Raw genomic sequence first — 18,735 nt, forward strand, 5'->3', positions numbered from 1 at the left:
AGTGATGGGACCTCAATGGTGGAATGCTTTGCCACAATACATTAGAATTGAAAATGACATCGCAACATTTAAAAAATTTTTAAAAACCTATCTATTTAATGATGCTTTTAATATCTGAAACTTTTATATTTTTTAGAGATGCTCCTAACATTGCTATGGATTAATTACCTTTTGTTCTTTCCTTTTTTCTACCAAAAATTTAAGATTGTAACTTTTAACTTTTTCCCTCCCGATTCATGTCTGTATTTTATGTAACCACATTGTTAAATGTTAGTTTCTTTTTATTATTCTTTATTTGGATTTTGTACATCGCTTAGCAATTTTAATAGGCGATTCATCAAATGCACTAATAAACTTGAAACTTAAAATGATGACATCAATTAAGTGCCTTTAAAGCTTGATTTTGTTGTTTGAATAGCGTGACAGGTTTTTCACGTAGCAGTTTAAACAGTTTACAGCAGTGGTTTCAAACTCACAGCCCGCCAGGTACTATTTTGAGGCCCTCGGTATGTTTATCATAATCACAAAAGTAAAATAAAACAGTTTCTTGATCATATGTCTCTTTAGCTATAAATGACAATATTATTATTAAGACTTAGCTAAAAGGAAAGATTTATAAACTATAAAGAGTTTTACCTCATGCAAAATTGTCATTTCTTTAATAAGACATTAACTATTTTTTTCTGAGGCCCTCCAAGTATCTACAAATCCAAAAGGTGGCCCTGCAAAGGGTTTGAGTTGGAGACCACTGGCCTATAGGAAGAGGAGATGCAAATGTTAAGAGCCTTAGCCAAAAGGGAGAGGAGGAGATAGTGGATGCTGTGGATGGCCATGGTGTTACTATGTTTCTATAACCATAAAGTTCTATGACATCACAATGCAGGTGTAAAGAGCCTTAGCCTATAGGAAGAGGAGATGCAAATGTTAAGAGCCTTAGCCAATAGGGAGAGGATGAGATAGTGGATGCCTGGATGAGCCATTTGGCCTTTATCTGCCATCATGTTACTATGTTTCTATAAAAAAATAAATAGAACCAAGAGAGGCTGTTAAATAAATCTATATCCACATAGCACAACCTCAAGAGTATAGGATAACAAGTCCAAGTGTTACTCTTAAGGGAGAAAAGACCTCAGTGTCTAATAGGGAAAATCAAAGCAACCCATATAGACAGGCTAGTTGCAAATATCACTTGCAGCCAGCAGACACATCCTCGGTCAAAAACTCCCAAAAAGTTGAGGACACAATTTCACAGTGAATTTCAACAGTCTTAATTCTAAGTCTCAAAAAGTTTTCAAAAAAAACACTTATCTGAAAATTGTTGTCTTCTCAATCAAATTGCAAACACAAGAACTTGATCCTGGAGCTTGGAAGCAGGAGAAAATCACTCCATAGGAGACAAACTCAGAGCATAGCAGCTACTAAATATCACCACTAGCATAATCCAACAGGGTTCCCTGTTTCGCTGGTGCACTTCTTCAGGGATTTCTTGACAGAAATTGAAGCGGGTGAATTAAGACTGTTGAAATTCACTGTGAAATTGTGTCCTCAACTTTTTGGGAGTTTTTGACCGAGGATGTGTCTGCTGGCTGCAAGTGATATTTGCAACTAGCCTGTCTATATGGGTTGCTTTGATTTTCCCTATTAGACACTGAGGTCTTTTCTCCCTTAAGAGTAACACTTGGACTTGTTATCCTATACTCTTGAGGTTGTGCTATGTGGATATAGACTATGTTTCTATAACCATAGAGTTCTATGACATCACAATGCAGGTGTAAAGAGCCTTAGCCTATAGCAGTGGTCTCAAACTCGCAGACCGCCAGGTCCTATTTTGAGGCCCTCCATATGTTTATCATAATCACAAAAGTAAAATAAAAGAGTTTCTTGATCATATGTCTCTTTAGCTATAAATGACAATATTTTTATTAAGACTTAGCCAAAAGGAAAGATTTATAAACTATAAAGAGTTTTACCTCATGCAAAATTGTCATTTCTTTAATAAGACATCAACTATTTTTTTCTGAGGCCCTCCAAGTACCTACAAATCCAAAAGGTGGCCCTGCAAAGGGTTGGAGTTGGAGACCACTCACTGGTTTACAGATGATCATTTGAACAAGTGGCTGTGTCAGTATTATGTGCACTGTGCCCTATTTTATAAACGATGACATCTCGGAACTCAACACTCAGTGGAGTGGAGGTGTGGCCTAGTGGTTAAAGTAGCTGCCTCTGCATCCTGAGGTTGTGAGCTTGATTCCCACTGCAGCTCCTTGTGACTCTGCGCAAGCCACTTAACATTTCATTGCCCAGGTACAAAATAAGTACCTGTCTAAAAGATATAAACTGCTTTGATTGTAGCCACACACAGAAAAATGTTTTTTTTTTCTCCATGCCATTTAAAGAATCTGGTCCACAGCCCATCAAAAATTAGAAGGAACATTTTCTTTCCTTTTTCATTCATCAAGAGATGTTTAGATGTTCAGATGATGAACACTCATAAGCCAACTTTAAGTGTTTCAGGAACCTAATAGTTTGTAGTACAACAACACAGTGTCCCGGCCAAGCAATTAACCAAGTGGATACTTCTTGTTTAAGTCATTTGCAAAGCAGTTCTTGGCACTTTCCCAGCATTTTCTCAAAATGAGTTTGTGAATTAACCAGAGGTAATTGTGTTCGGCAACATTAAAACAGGCTTTGGGGAGACTTCCTGCATGGGGGTTTTGTCCTGCTTTGATTCCATTGTGTTTCCTTAGGTCCTTCTGTCACCGTCTTGAATATAAAATCTTTAGTAGTACTCTGAGCCTCACTTTTGCCTAATTTATAAGCTTCAGTGGCCCATGAGATCTTTTATTTAAAATGCCTTTGGCTGTGGGAAATAGGAAGCCAGTATGGAGAAGAAAATCTTTTATAGAGGAACGCATGCTCCGACTATAAATTAGGGCAGTGCTTAAATGTGAAGAGAGGTGGGTCAAACCTTTCCAGTCACACTGCATACTGTAAAATGTATGAGTTTTCCAGAATTAATTTAAGGCATTTGCAGTCCTGAAGAATACATTTGGGGGATGGGAGGAAAAAGAACACTTTGTACATCATGATAGTTTATATGTAAAAAAAAAAAAAAAATGGTTGTAATTTTTGCAGTAGCTTTGCAAAATGCTAATAAATAAAACCAAACAATTAATTTTCAAACATATTACATAACATAAAATATTTTCTTAGAATTCTCATAAATTGCATTTGGGGATTTAGTCTGAACTAGTTATGAATATCTTTTGTCAACATTAATTTCATGAAAATAGTTTATTTGGTTGTTGATAGCAATATTGATTGGTATTAGCAACTCATTTAAGGAAATGCAGATTTTTTTTTTTTGTTAGAATTTGCATTATGTATGACAATATAACTTTACAGAGATTGTTCAGAGTTGTAGTCTTAAAATTTCCAAAGCAGGGAATTTCTAAAAATCCCAGTTATTGTTAGTGTGTCAGACATAATAAGGGCAATTCTGTAACTAGGTGTCTTTTGCGAAGCCGCGTTAACATTTTTTATCATAGCATCGGAGCTTTTACCACCGCGGCCGGAGATAAAAAAACACTAACGCAGCTTCATAAAAGAGGTGGGGCTCCTTTTACTACGCTGCGATGGCGTTTTTAGTGTGCGCAGAATTGCCGCATGCGCTAAACCCGCGCTATGCGGCTAGAACTAACGCCAACTTAGTAAAAGGAGCCCATAGGGTAGTGGTCAATGGAGATCGTTCTGAAGAAAGGGATGTTACCAGCGGTGTGCCTCAAGGTTCTGTTCTTGGGCCTGTTCTTTTTAATATTTTTATAAGCGATATTGTTGAAGGGCTGTCAGATAAGATTTGCCTCTTTGCAGATGAAAGACCTAGTGAAGCTTGAAGAATGGTCTGAAATTTGGCAGCTAAGAAATGCAAGGTCATGCATTTGGGCTGGAAAACCCCAAAGGAACAGTGCAGTTTAGGGGATGAAGAACTTATGTGCATGACAGAAGAGCGGGACTTGGGTGTGATTGTGTGTGATGATCTTAAGGTGGCCAAACAGGTTGAAAAGGTGACGGCGAAAACTAGAAGGATGCTAGGGTGCATAGGAAGAGCTATGGCCAGTAGGAAAAAGGAGGTATTGATGTCCCTGTATAAGGCTCTGGTGAGATCTCACTTAGAATATTATGTGCAATTCTGGAGGCCGTACCTTCGAAAAGATATAAAAAGAATGGAATCGGTCCAGAGGAAGGCTACTAAAATGGTGCGTGGTCTTCGTCATAAGGCGTATGGGGACATACTTAAAGATCTCAATTTGTATACTTTAGAGGAAAGGTGGATGTTTAAATACCTACGTGGCGTAAATGCGCATGAGTTGAGTCTCTTTCAATTGAAAGGAAGCTCTGGAGTGAGGGGGCATAGGATGAAGTTAAGAGGTGATAAGCTCCAGAGTAATCTAAGGAAATCCTTTTTTACAGAAAGGGTGGCAAATGCATGGAGCAGTCTCCCAGAAGAAGTGGTGGAGACAGAGACTGTGTCTGAATTCAAGAAGGCGTGGGATGGCATGTGGGATCTCTTAGAGAAAGATAATGGTTACTGCAGATGGGCAGACTAGATGGGCCATTTGGCCTTTATCTGCCATCATGTTTATATGTTTTACTAGGCCACGGTAGAGGTTTCTACCATGGCCCAGAGCGCTAAATGCTCTGACGCTGCCCCAACACTCATAGGAATCGGAGCGTCATCAGAGCACTTAACGTTCTGGGCAGCGGTAGAAACCTCTGCCGCGGCTTAGTAAAAAGGGGGGTTACTGTATCTGGCTCCAACGCTATGTGGAACTCACTGACAATCCGTATATAGCAGTTGCTTCTATGAATGGGTCCCCTTCGGAGATCTTATCAAAACACTGCTGTAGGGCTCAACGAGGTGCCCTGTTTCATTGCTTCTTCAGGAGCCTTTCATTGAAAAGCAATCAGGGTATGTAGATTTTCGCAAAAAATAAACTTAAATTCTCACCTTATATTGAAGTAAACTGAAAGGAGACGCCTCCTGAACATTTGAAAGCATCCTATGCGAGGCCTAACGAGACTCACTTGATGTCATTGCGGCATCATGTGGTCACGTATTGAACCAACACAAGCTTAAATCCTGCTCACAGAGTAAACATAATTAATTTGGATGAGATGATATACTAACAAAAATACTTATGAAATTACTTATTAAAAAAAACACTATATGATGGAATTCCACTCTATATTATCATTCAAACCCCTTGGGAGAGGCCGCCTAGGTGGTATAGCCACCATTGTTCTTTCTCTAATAAACGTTGAGCTCTGTCTCCTCCTAAGGGGGAAGGAGGAACTCTGTCAATAATAGTCCATTTAATCCAGTATCTCAAAAAAATTTGTCGAGCCGCACCACACTAAACGTAGTGGTCACGGCTCGAGGCATCCGGAAGTGCGCAGACGTCAATGCGATGATGCCATGCGCATGCGTGGTCATCGTGTTGATGTCTGCGCATGTACGAAGACCCTCCAGTCGGGCCCTGAGCCACCAGTGAGGGTTGCCAGAAGGGAAGACGCGCAGAGAGAAGGAAAGGCACTGGCACCGGCTGATTGCCTACAGGATGTGCCTCTCGCCGTGAGCGCCGGTGCCTCTCCTCCTCCCCAGCGTCTCGCGGCACACCGGAAATCTCAGGAGGCACACTAGCGTTCTGCGTCACACAGTTTGCGATACAGTGATCTAATCCGGAGTCTGTTATAGGGGAAAACACCCTCCAGGTTTTCAAGACAAAGGTGGACAAGTTCCTGCTAAACTGGAACGTACGCAGGTGAGGCTGGACTCATTTAGAGCACTGGTCTTTGACCTGAGGGCCGTTGCGTGAACGTACTGCTGGGAAGGATGGACCACTGGTCTGACCCAGCAGCGGCATTTCTTATGTTCTTATCTGAGAAAATTGATGACCCATATGTAGAAAGTGCAGTATCATAGGGACAGTGATAGTGACTGTATGCAAATGGCTCTTATGTTCTCTAGTTGTTTGATCTATAAGAATTACTGGGTCAGACCAATGGTCCATCAAGCCCAGTAGCCTGTTCTCACCGTGGTCGATCCAGGTTCCTAGTACTTGGCCAAAACCCAAAGAGTAGCAACATTCCATTCAGAATCCCAAAGAGTAGCAAAAGATTCCGGAACCCCAGAGAGTAGCAACATTCCATGCTACCGATCCAGGGCAAGCAGAGGCTTCCCCCATGTTAATAACAGACTATATAAATGTTTTTACCTGAACATAAAATGATATACTCAACAAAATCTGAATCACATGAAGGTAAGGTGTAACTTTGTCCTATGTGGGGATGCACCCAGAATATACTTTGTATAGTCAAGGTGCAAAAAGAGCACTTGCCACACAAAGGGCTCCTTTTACTAAGCATTGAGCTAGCATTAGCTCTAGCCGCGTAGCGCGGGTTTAGTGCGCGCTAAAATTCTGGATGCGCTAAAAACGCTATCGCAGCTTAGTAAAAGGAGCCCATAGTGTGTCCTTTATTGGTGGCTTTAATTTGTCCTTCTTGATTAAATTTACCCGTATCATACGTATATACTATTTTTTTTTTTTTTACTAATGTTTGGACCTCTGAAAGAGGCTATACAGTACATAGACCTGATTGAAAAACTGGAAGAGCTAAAGCGTGCCAATGTTTATATATAATGTTAGCAATCTGTGCTGAGGATTTGGTGAAACCCTGCACACAAATTTGTCTGTCCATTTGTTTTTGTCTCCTTGGTTGCAGTAATAAATCCCTATTGACGTAGAGCGCCTTTTTGACCACATGAATGGGATAACCTCGGGACAAAAATTTATGACAAATTCTTCTTATGCAATGCATAAAAACTGATTGATGGGTAAAGAATCCTTGAGTTTCTCAGGGTGACAATTAGAATAATGTAGATAATTATTGCAATCTGTCGGTTTCACATAAACATTAGTACTTAAATTTCCTTCAGTTTTTGAAATTAAAACATGCCAGAAATTATTAGTACTTTAGATTTATAGAAGAATATCTTCATGATTTGGTCCCAAACGGAAGAGTCCCTTCAGAAATTCTTAGTTTGGTTTAACGCCAGGGATCCAAATATGTTTTTTGAAAAACAGCAGAAGTACTACATTTGATACTGTGAAAATACATGGATAATAAGAAATGCAGCAGGCACAAGTGAAGACGGAGACAAATTATATTCAAATAGAAACCCAACATTGCCAGTGTTTCAGCAAAGTATTGCCTGCCTGGGTTAATGTCCTTGGCTCCTCATTTCACAAACAAATGCGTGTTCAAACAGCACAGTCATATGCTGTAGCTGCAAAAGACACCGACACTTTTGCATCGCTAAAGCAATACTTTGCTGAAATACTGCAGTGTTGAGTTTCTGTCTGAATAAAATTTCACTTGCAGCCTACTGAGCTTCTTTTCATCTGGTGATACTTCTGTGCTCGTATTCCCCTCTGCTTTCGTACTTTGAAAACATTCATATTTAGCACTTAAAACAAAAGGCCGTAGTGAGGCTGTGATTTTGCAGCTTGCAAGATCCACCTCTGAGGTGCAAGATGTAATGATGAAGAGGAACGATACGGAATGGAATAACACGAGGGAAACGGAGAAGTCTGACTAGAGAAGAGAGGGAAGGGATTTTGGATTTAGCTCACATCTTTTTTTCAGTTGTAGCTCAAAGTGAGTACACTAGGATTCCTTTTCCTTGAAGGCTTACAATATGTTTGTGCCTGAGGCAGTAGAGGGTTAAGTGACTTGCCCAAGATCACAAAGAGCCATAGTGGGAAATGTAGCTGTGCTACTCAGAAGTTGAAGGAGCTGAGAGCGGGAAGCAGAATTTCTCAAGACTTGACCTGTGATACACAATAGAGAAGGACATGGGGGAAATTTTTCCTCGTCCCCACAGGAACTCAATTTCCTTGACCCGTCCCCGCAAATTTTGTTGCTGTCCCTATACCTGCCCCATTCCTTTAAGCTCTGCCTTAACCATACAAGCCTCAAACACTTATGATTTTAAAGTGTTTGAGGCTTGTGCAGATGAGGACGGAGCTTAGGCATTGGTGGAATGAGGCATTATGACATCACAATCTGAGCTCTAGAATGTTGCTACTTATGAATTTAAAGTGTTTGAGGCTTTGTGCAGATGAGGACGGAGCTTAGGCATTGGTGGAATGAGGCATTATGACATCACAATCTGAGCTCTAGAATGTTGCTACTTATGATTTTAAAGTGTTTGAGGCTTGTGCAGATGAGGACGGAGCTGGCAGGAATGGGGCAGGGACAGGAAAAGAACTCGCGGGGAAAGACCAGGAAAATGAGTTCCTGTGGGGACGGGGGAAAATACACAAGAGTGGATTTATTTCTGCTTAAGGTAAGAGAAGGTCATTATTTTGAAGGTAACTATGCAGCTGACTGAAGACGCTCTCAATTTCTACATGTTTATTTTGAGTACAGGAGGAGGAGGACAACAAACACCACCACCACCTTTTACAAAACTGTAGCGCATTTTTTAGCACTGGCCGCGGCAGTAAAAGCTCCAACGCTCAAAGGAATCTTTTGTAAAAGGGGTGGAAAGTTTTGAATGAACAACCCTTTCCTTGAGACTTTTGCCTCAGTTGATAAGTTTTATAGTAAGCAACTGGGAAAATGATTTTGTACATCTTTTATAACTGCCCACATTTTGTTTACATTTTTTGTTATATATGTTTATTATAATTTGCTGAGTAGTGTAGGATCGGTGGAATATAAATTATTTTAAATAATAAATAAAAATGGAATACTTCTTGATGCCTCAGCCATCACACAGCAGAACTTAATATCTAAAGAGCAGATTGAAATGATTCCTAAGCCTTCCTGAGCAGCATTTTTTTGGCAGAATAAGATAAAGTGCAATGGACTTCAATATCTAGTAATGTTTGACCTTTTGATCTGATCATTTGGTGGAATGGAGGCCAGCATGAATAATGGCATTGGCCGTTATTGATCTTTATGCCACGACAATCATTGTCCTGGACCCCACATACCATCTACTGTGTTATGTATTACTAGGTAAGTAAAATTACTGATATGACAGAGAAATGAATGAACGTATAAAATACTGAATGAAGTGGAAATGGTGGATGTCAATAGCTTGTTTACTTTTTCCAGAAATACAAGGACTAGAGGACACTCAATGAAGCTACTAAGTAATAAATTTAGAACAAATCAGAGAAAATATTTATTCACTCACTGTGTAATTAAACTCTGGAATTTGTTGCTAGAGAATGTGGTAAAAGCAGTTAGCTTAGCAGGGTTTCAAATAAAGGTTTGGATAATTTCTTAAATGAAAAGTCCATAAACCTTGATTAACTGTATTTTAGTTAATAGATGGTTTTAACATTTTTGTACACTGCCTAGAAGGCTTGATTAGGCGGTATAAGAAATTTTAAATAAACTTGAAACTTGAAACATTAAGATGAGAAAATCCACTGCTTATATCTAGGACTAGCTGATTACCCGGCACTGCCCGGATATTTATTTATCCCAAAATGTCCAACCCCCTACATGTCCCACCCCCCTATGTCCCACATGTCCCACCCCCCACGTTACCCCCCCCCCACATGTCCCATATGCCCCACCCCCATGTCCCAACCCCCTACCCTCCACATGTCCCAAAGGAATGTCCCTCTCTATGGGGCTGAACTAAGACTTAAACGGCATCGGGAGTGTCGGTATTCATCTCTGCGAGCCCGAAAACTATGGGTTGGACATTAATATCTGTCGCTTTTGATAATTTTAACATATCACCCCCTTCCCACCCCCACAGTATTTTACCCCGTCCCACCTGCACAATATTTTTCCCCAGATAGTAAGTCATATGTGTACCAGGTTTGGTTGAAATCTCTCCATGTGTTTCAGAGTTATGCTGAGTATTCATGTGTGAGCCCGAAAACACTATGGGGTAGATACTAAAATCTGTCATTTTCAATCATTTTTACATATCCCCCCCTTCCCACCCCCACAGTGTTTGTCCTCAGATAGTAAGTAATGTGTATGTCAAGTTTGGTTGAAATCTGTCCATGCATTGAAGAGTTATGCTGGAACATACATACATACACACACACACATATATTCAAATTATAATGTGAAATATTTGACAAAATGAATACAATACAACTAACGAAAAACTTGATTATAAACAACAATTTTAGTTTCACCTCCAGGAGCAAGAACATATAAATTCTTGGGTGAACCCACCCTTGAGCAAGCAACATAGAGTTGTGGGCCGCGAGACCCCCAGAACATATCACCCCAGGTAGTGAGGGATCTGCATACCAAGTTTCGTTCAAATCGGGCAAGCCGTTTTTGAATTACTGTGAGAATGGCAGCTTTTTACATTTTTTCCATTGACATGAATGGGTAAAATCTGATTTTCTGTTTGTAGCTCCGCCCACGTGTGCAGGTGGGCTGCGACACCCCCAGAACATATCACCCCAGGTAGTGAGGGATCTGCATACCAAGTTTCGTTCAAATCGGTCAAGCCGTTTTTGCGTGATCGCGGCACATACATACACACATACATACCTCCGATTTTATATATATATATAGATAAGCAGCAATGAAAGTCTTTTAGGGCTCCTTTTACGAAGCCGCGGTAGCGGTTTAACGTGCGTAATAGCGCGCGCTAAACCGCTGGCCACGCTAGCCGCTACCACTTCCTCTCTAGCAGGTGGTAGTTTTTCGGCTAGCGCGTGATTAAAAGTCACGCGCGGTAAAGCCGCTACCGCGGCATTCTTAAAAGGAGCCCTTACTCTTTCGGTATATTGTCAGGTACTTTTGAGATGGATTGGCCGCCACTAGAAACAGAATACAGTGGTGCCTCACACAACGAACTTAATCCGTTCCAGGAGCAAGTTTGTTATGTGAAACGTTCGTTGTGTGAAACGCGTTTTCCCATAAGAATACATGTAAAACAAAATAATTCGTTCTGCAGCATAAAATATGCTAAGATGACATAAAAAAAGATAAATTTTTGGTTATTATTTTTATTTAGATACATCTAAAAACATAATTGTTTTTTAAAACAACACACATTTTTTAAATTTAAAGACAGACTAAGTAGAGTCTAATTTTACAGTGAGAGGGCAGAGTCTCAGCGGCAAAAACTGGGACTTAACTGTTCATTTTTTTTTTTTTTTCTACCGTGTTTCCCCGATGATAAGGCAGGGCCATCAAATAAGACAGCCCCCCCTTTTTAGAAAAAAATGTAAAATAAGGCACCCCCCCGCAAATAAGCCACCCACCGATACCTGCGCTTACCCGAATCGGGTGGTACGGTGGGTGACTCCGTGTGGTCCCTGGCACCCCCGACACGATCGGGGCCAGAGGGAGCTCAAGCCCTCTGGCCCCCCCGACTCCCCGACACGATCGGGGCAAGAGGGAGCTCAAGCCCTCTTGCCCCCCCCCGACTCCCCGACACGATCGGGGCAAGAGGGAGCTCAAGCCCTCTTGCCCCCCCCGACTCCCCGACACGATCGGGGCAAGAGGGAGCTCAAGCCCTCTTGCCCCCCCGACTCCCCGACACGATCGGGGCAAGAGGGAGCTCAAGCCCTCTTGCCCCCCCGACTCCCCGACACGATCGGGGCAAAAGGGAGCTCAAGCCCTCTTGCCCCCCCGACTCCCCGACACGATCGGGGCAAAAGGGAGCCCAAGCCCTCTTGCCCCGCCGATTCCCCAACTCCCCGACAATATCGGGCCAGGAGGGAGCCCAAGTCCTCCTGGCCACGGCGACCCCCTAACCCCACCCTGCACTACATTACGGGCAGGAGGGATCCCAGGCCCTCCTGCCCTCGACGCAAACCCCCCCTCCCCCCAACGACCGCCCCCCCCCAAGAACCTCCGACCGCCCCCCCAGCCGACCCGCAACCCCCCTGGCCGACCCCCACGACACCCCCAACCCCCTTCCCCGTACCTTTCTGTAGTTGGCCGGACAGACGGGAGCCAAACCCGCCTGTCCGGCAGGCAGCCATCGACGGAATGAGGCCGGATTGGCCCATCCGTCCCAAAGCTCCGCCTACTGGTGGGGCCTAAGGCGCCTGGGCCAATCAGAATAGGCCCGGGAGCCTTAGGTCCCTCCTGGGGGCAGGGCCTGAGGCACATGGTCGGGTTGGGCCCATGTGCCTCAGGCCCCGCCCCCAGGAGGGACCTAAGGCTCCCGGGCCTATTCTGATTGGCCCAGGCGCCTTAGGCCCCACCAGTAGGCGGAGCTATGGGACGGATGGGCCAATCCGGCCTCATTCCGTCGATGGCTGCCTGCCGGACAGGCGGGTTTGGCTCCCGTCTGTCCGGCCAACTACAGAAAGGTACGGGGAAGGGGGTTGGGGGTGTCGTGGGGGTCGGCCAGGGGGGTCGCGGGTCGGCTGGGGGGGCGGTCGGAGGTTCTTGGGGGGGGCGGTCGTTGGGGGGAGGGGGGGTTTGCGTCGAGGGCAGGAGGGCCTGGGATCCCTCCTGCCCGTAATGTAGTGCAGGGTGGGGTTAGGGGGTCGCCGTGGCCAGGAGGACTTGGGCTCCCTCCTGGCCCGATATTGTCGGGGAGTTGGGGAATCGGCGGGGCAAGAGGGCTTGGGCTCCCTTTTGCCACGATCGTGTCGGGGAGTCGGGGGGGCAAGAGGGCTTGAGCTCCCTTTTGCCCCGATCGTGTCGGGGAGTCGGGGGGGCAAGAGGGCTTGAGCTCCCTCTTGCCCCGATCGTGTCGGGGAGTCGGGGGGGCAAGAGGGAACCAGGCGGAGAGAGGGCAGTTAAGCGCAGTGCCTGCGCGGAAGGATGCAGCTCGGGCGACTTCGTTGTGTGAAACGAAGTTCGTTGTACGGATCAAGACATAAAGTTCGTTGTGCGCAGCGTTCGCTGTGTGAGGCGTCCGTTATGCGAGGCACCACTGTACTGGGCTTGATGGACTTTTAATCTGTCCCAGTATGGGAAGTCTTATATTTTAATCATTATTTTGCTTTTGTATCTAGTTGATACCTTTTCATTCAAAGCTCAAGGCAAATTATATGCAGAAACAATGAGTATCTCTCTTTTCTTAGCAGCTTTACACTCTAAACTCTAATATGCCTTAATTGGATTTAAGACAACCTCACTTTGTCAGGGACGCCTATTTACAAGCTAACAGCTAGACTTACTGAAGCACACTACCGCACTGGTATATGCTAATGCATGTGGAGGTTAATTTTATGATCAGTTGCCTGGTTTAAGATGGTTTAAGATGCCAACTAAGGTACTATTTTATAAAAACAGATAGGTGCTAATGCGTCTTTATAACATACTAATGTAAGCAGTGGTATAGTAAGGGTAGAAGGTGTCCGGGGCAGTAGCGCACTCTTCCCCCCTCCACGCAACATCCTTTTTGCGCCCTCCCTGCTACTTCCCACTCCCCACTCGCGCTCAACCTCCCACCCACCCCCAAACCTCTAAATCTTTGCAGTGCGAGTGGCTTCTGCAGCATGCTCCTTGTGCCAGCATCGGATTTCCCTCTGATGTCACTTCCTGGCCCCTTGGTCCGGAAGTGATTCAGAGGGGAACCAGGCTGGTGCGAGCAAGAGGCAGAAGTTGCTCACACTAGCGAAGATCTACAGAGTTATGGGGTGGGGGGAGAGATGGCGCGAGCATGGTGTGGTGGGGCGGAGAGGTGCCAGCACCCCCACTGACAGGGCACCCGGAGCGGTCATCCCCCCTCCCCCCTTACTACACTACTGAATGTAAGTGACAGAAATTGTGCCTACCTTGCAGGTATGGACAGTTACAACTGCTCTTGAGCAAGGGTAAGTGTCCACACCTAGATTATTCGTAAACGTGGTGCATAGATTAACATATTTTATAATCTATGCAAATGTCTGAGAACTCCAGTTCAGTTCTACCCATGTGCATGAATACTTGCATTATATCCTGTCTCTTTGCAGCTATTTAGATGACAGTGCTCGTGCAACACTTCTCTACTTTCTTGTGGTGTCCACATTGGACTACTGTAATGTTATTAATGTGGTCTACCTTAAATACATATCTAGGCAACTGCTCTCCCATGCCCACTGACACATTCATGCTATTCCACTTTTAATACAGCACCCTATCGACTCCAACATAATTTTTTGACATTGACTCACAAGGTACTCTGTTTAGGGATTCCCTCCTAACTCTTCTCTCTCTTTACTCTGTATACGCTCTCATGTGCTCTACTCATATGTTCCTTCACTTAACACTATCTCACTCTTCCTTCTGTCTGTTGCTCTCGTCTGCGGCCAATGCACCACTCTGCTTTCTTTCACATCCTACCTTCTCTCTAGAACCCCTTCGTCTGGGATATCTGGGCCAGGCGATCATATCCTTGATTCAGAGCCAGTTTGAAGGCACACGGATCTGGTCCGGCTGCTGTTTAGAAATGAGCCCTTGCCCTTTCTACACTGCCCTCCTCTCCTTCTTTATTTTGTCTATCCTGTTACTAAATTGTAGTTCTTTTCTTTCTTATGAAATTTTTTTTTTTTTTTTTTTTGCAAACTGCTTTGATTCTCCTTCTGGAAGACGGTATATCAAGTATTCACTAAATATAAACTCACTAAAACTGCAACCAATTCTTACCACATTCCTATGCTGGTGAATTTTATTAACGTCGGGAATATGTGTTGAAGAGAAGTAATGTGAATGCTTCTTTGTGCCTTAGAAGTGGACTAAATTTTTAATTGTAATCTTTATTGACAATTTTTTTTTTTTTTCACTAAACAAACCCCATACAATAACTAAGCAAAACACAGCTTCAGACAAATTCCTCAAGTATCCATCCCTCTAATACCGAAGCACATCCTATCGGTGAGGGAAGACTGCTGTGGAAAACAGATTCTAAGGGAGAGCACCCCAGCATCTGGCATGCGTAGCTGACAGCTCTGCACCTGAACCAACTAGCTGCATTTTGGAAGAGATGATATTATTTTGAATCGTCGCATCGCCATTATAGATCTTTCTGACTTTCATTTGGGCCTTGTTCTTGATAGCTGTTGCATGGGGTGCTCTCCCTTAGAATTCTGTTTTCCCGAGCAGTCTTCTCTCACCGATAGGAGACTCAGATTAATGATGTGCATTGCAACTCTCCTTTTCCCTACATTCGTGCATTTCGGTACCTCTGGAAAACTTCATGAAAATCCAGTAACCTGTGTTCCCTGTTTTATAGGTGTTCATCAAAGTGCTTGACAACAACGACAATGGTCCTGAATTCACCCAGCCAAGTTACGAAGTTATTATTTCTGAGGACATCCTCCCCGACACAGAAATAATGCAAATCGGTGCCACAGACAAAGATGAGAAACACAAGCTGGGCTACACCATTCACAGCAGCCTCGATTCCACCAGCATGAAAAAATTTAGGATTGATCCAAACACCGGGGTGCTGTACACAGCTGAAAAGCTGGACCACGAAGCCCAGTCCAGGCACATCATTACCGTAATGGTAAGGCAGATGTTTTACAATCGCACACAAATGTTGCCGCTTTAAACTGTCTTGTTTTTACTTTGTGGAGTAATTTTGTAAAGCATTTTCCTCATATGAAGCATTTAACAAGTGGACAATGGCTATTATAAAATGTTAAAGGGATGCATATACATTAAAAAGTAGACGCGCTAAAAGATAATACAGTAAAACCTTGGTTTGCGAGCATAATTCGTTCTGAAAACATGCTTGTAATCCAAAACACTTGTATATCCAAGCGAATTTCCCCATAAGAAATAATGGAAACTCAGATGATTCGTTCCACATCCCAAAAACTTAAATACGAAATACTGTATGTACTTGAATTACAAGACCTCGTTTGTATATCAAGTTAAAATTTAATAAATTGTTTTGCTTGTCTTGCAAAACACTTGCATACCAAGTCACTTGCAAGCCAAGGTTTTACTGTACTTTCTTTCATGTGATAGTTACATAGGAGTTCCTTTGAGCATAGATTGTATATGTACAAAACATCCAGCACTGGTTGCCGTACATGAAGAAGGACACGATACTACTCGAAAGGATCCAAGAGCGACTAAGATGGTTAAGGGGTTGGAGGAGCTGCCGTACAGCGAAAGATTAGAGAAACTGGGCCTCTTCTCCCTCGAACAGAGGAGATTGAGAGGGGACATGATCGAAACATTAAGGTACTGAAGGGAATAGACTTAGTAGATAAGGACAGGTTGTTCACCCTCTCCAAGGTAAGGAGAACGAGAGGGCACTCTCTAAAATTGAAAGGGGATAGATTCCGTACAAACGTAAGGAAATTCTTCTTCACCCAGAGAGTGGTAAAAAACTGGAATGCTCTTCCGGAGTCTGTCATAGGGGAAAACACCCTCCAGGGACTCAAGACAAAGTTAGACAAGTTTCTGCTGAACAATGACATACACTGATAGGGATAGTCTCAGTCAGGGCGCTGGTCTTTGACCAGAGGGCCGCTGCGTTAGCGGACTGCTAGGCATGATGGACCACTGGTCTGACCAGCAGCGGCAACTCTTATGTTCTTATCCACTCTGGAATAATTATAGACTCACCATGCTACAAAAGCACAAAACTATGGAGGAAAAGAACTCGAAACCCTTCAGCTCAATGATCTCGCTACACAACGTTTTTTGGGTTTATATACTGTTGCCAACAGACTGTGTTTTGGCAACAATATATAAAGCCCCCCAAAATTGAGTAGTTCATGCATTTGGGAATTACATGGTACTTCTCCCGCTTGTTTTTGTAGCCATTGAGAGCATGCATGAAAAAGGTGCATGTGTTCCAAAGGATCTGAAGTGACAATCAACAGTTCGGTTTTAGAAAATCCAGACTTCAATACCACCCAAAATCATCTGCAACCATGTAATTGCAGCAGCGAAAAGCATTGTGAATGGTGGCGTATACCTGGTAATTCTTGTTTGCGGAGAGGCTGGTTGATGCCTGGAATGGGCTCCCGAGGGAGGTGGTGGGGAGGAAAATGGTGAGAGTTCAAAAAAGCATGGGATGAACACAGAGGATCTCTGATCAGAAAATAATGGTATATATCGCAGAACTAAAGCAAATACTGGGCATTCTTTCACAGTCTGTGTCTCACTTATGGTCATTCAGTTGAAGATGGGCTTGAGAGGGCTTCGACGGCTGGGATGGTTTAGATGGGCTGAAGTAAGCTTTGATGGAGACTCCAGTAGATGGAACCTAAGCACAGAGCTCTGGGTTTCTGGCTCAGAAATATCTAAGAAAAAGAACAATTTAAATTAAATCATTAACTTATAGAGAGTGTATGGTTGGGCAGACTGGATGGACCTTTCGGGTCTTTATCTGCCATCTTTTACTATGTTACTACGAGATGTTACTATGTCAGACTTAAATAAATTACACAGAGGAATATCACCCACTTATGTGAATAAGGCTCTCTTTTACAAAGGCTTGCTGAGCGTTTTAGCACGGATTTAGCGCGCGCTAAATCAATGTGTGCGCTAACCGCTAACGTGTCCATAGGATAACATGCAGGCGTTAGCGTTGAGCACGTGTTTAGCATGTGCTAAAAAGCTTAGTGCACCTTTGCAAAAGAGGGGGTAAGTTATAGAATGCTGCAAGTTACGCATATCTGCCCACAGTTACGCAACCACTATTACTCCTATTACTGTTAATTATTTCTATAGCGCTACCAGACGTACGCTTACGTTCTAAACAGACAAGATAGACAAACAAATGCCATGGATAAGGTTAGGGGGAATGGTTAATCTGGTGACTAGAGTGGTGGGCAGTGGGCAACTGCACTTATGCTGGGTCTGTGGCTGATGTCATTGTGGGTGCGCAAATTTTGTAAGGTGCACAAAAGTCATGTTACACCATTATTTTGCAATGGTATCTGGGTGCCCGGGTGCTCTTATAGAATAGGCTCTCGCCATGCAACATTGGGGTGCCTAAATGGGGAGCAGTGGTTAGAGCTACAGCCTCATCACTCTGAGGTTGCGAGTTCAAACCCCCCCTCCCCCCCACTGCTCCTTGTAATCCTGGGCAAGTCACTTAATCCCTCCACTGCCCCAGGTACATTAGATAGATTGTGAACCCACCGGGACAGACAGGGGAAAATGCTTGAGTACCTGAATAAATTAATGTAAACCGTTCTGAGCTCCCCTGGGAGAACGGTATAGAAAAGTGAATAAATAAATAGTATGAAAAATTTCAACCTCTGATAACCAGAGCTGGTACTGTGATGTCATAATGCCTCATTCCACCAATGCCTAAGAGCCAGCATCATCAGTGATGTCACAATGGCTTCACTGTCACTACATTTTGATTCTAGAGTGGCGCAGTGGTTAAAGCTACAGCCTCAGCACCCTGAAGGTTGTGGGTTCAAACTCTCCCTGTTCCTTGTGACCCTGGGCAAGTCACTTAGTCCCTCCATTGCCCCAGATACATTAGATAGATTGTAAGCCCGCCGGACAGACAGGGAAAAATGCTTAAGTACCTATATGTAAACTTTGAATAAGGTTGTGTAACTACAAAAAGGCGTTATTCAAGTCCCTATCCTTTAATGCAAAGTTTAGACTCAATTTTCAATCCTAACAAAACCAAAATGTGTGTAAACAGGATTGTTTCAAGGCATGGATCAGGGAAAGCAGTGGCTCAAGGCGCCAAAAACTCCCCTCAGCCTGCTCCCCTGCAACAGGCAAAGCCTCCATCCCTGGATCTGG

General features: G+C 43.6%; 1 protein-coding gene across 7 annotated transcripts in view; it reads left to right on the top strand.

Moving 5' to 3' along the window:
• Positions 1-18,735, top strand: part of FAT3 (FAT atypical cadherin 3) — a 669,400-nt gene that overhangs the window by 521,436 nt on the left and 129,229 nt on the right. For all 7 annotated transcript variants that reach the window (XM_033948992.1, XM_033948995.1, XM_033948996.1 and 4 more), the window contains one exon: positions 15,236-15,511. In XM_033948992.1, the coding sequence (XP_033804883.1) occupies positions 15,236-15,511 (276 nt within the window). The remainder of the gene's footprint in view (positions 1-15,235; positions 15,512-18,735) is intronic.

This window comes from Geotrypetes seraphini, chromosome 6 (assembly GCF_902459505.1).
Source record: "Geotrypetes seraphini chromosome 6, aGeoSer1.1, whole genome shotgun sequence".
Classification (NCBI taxonomy): Eukaryota; Metazoa; Chordata; class Amphibia; order Gymnophiona; family Dermophiidae; genus Geotrypetes; species Geotrypetes seraphini.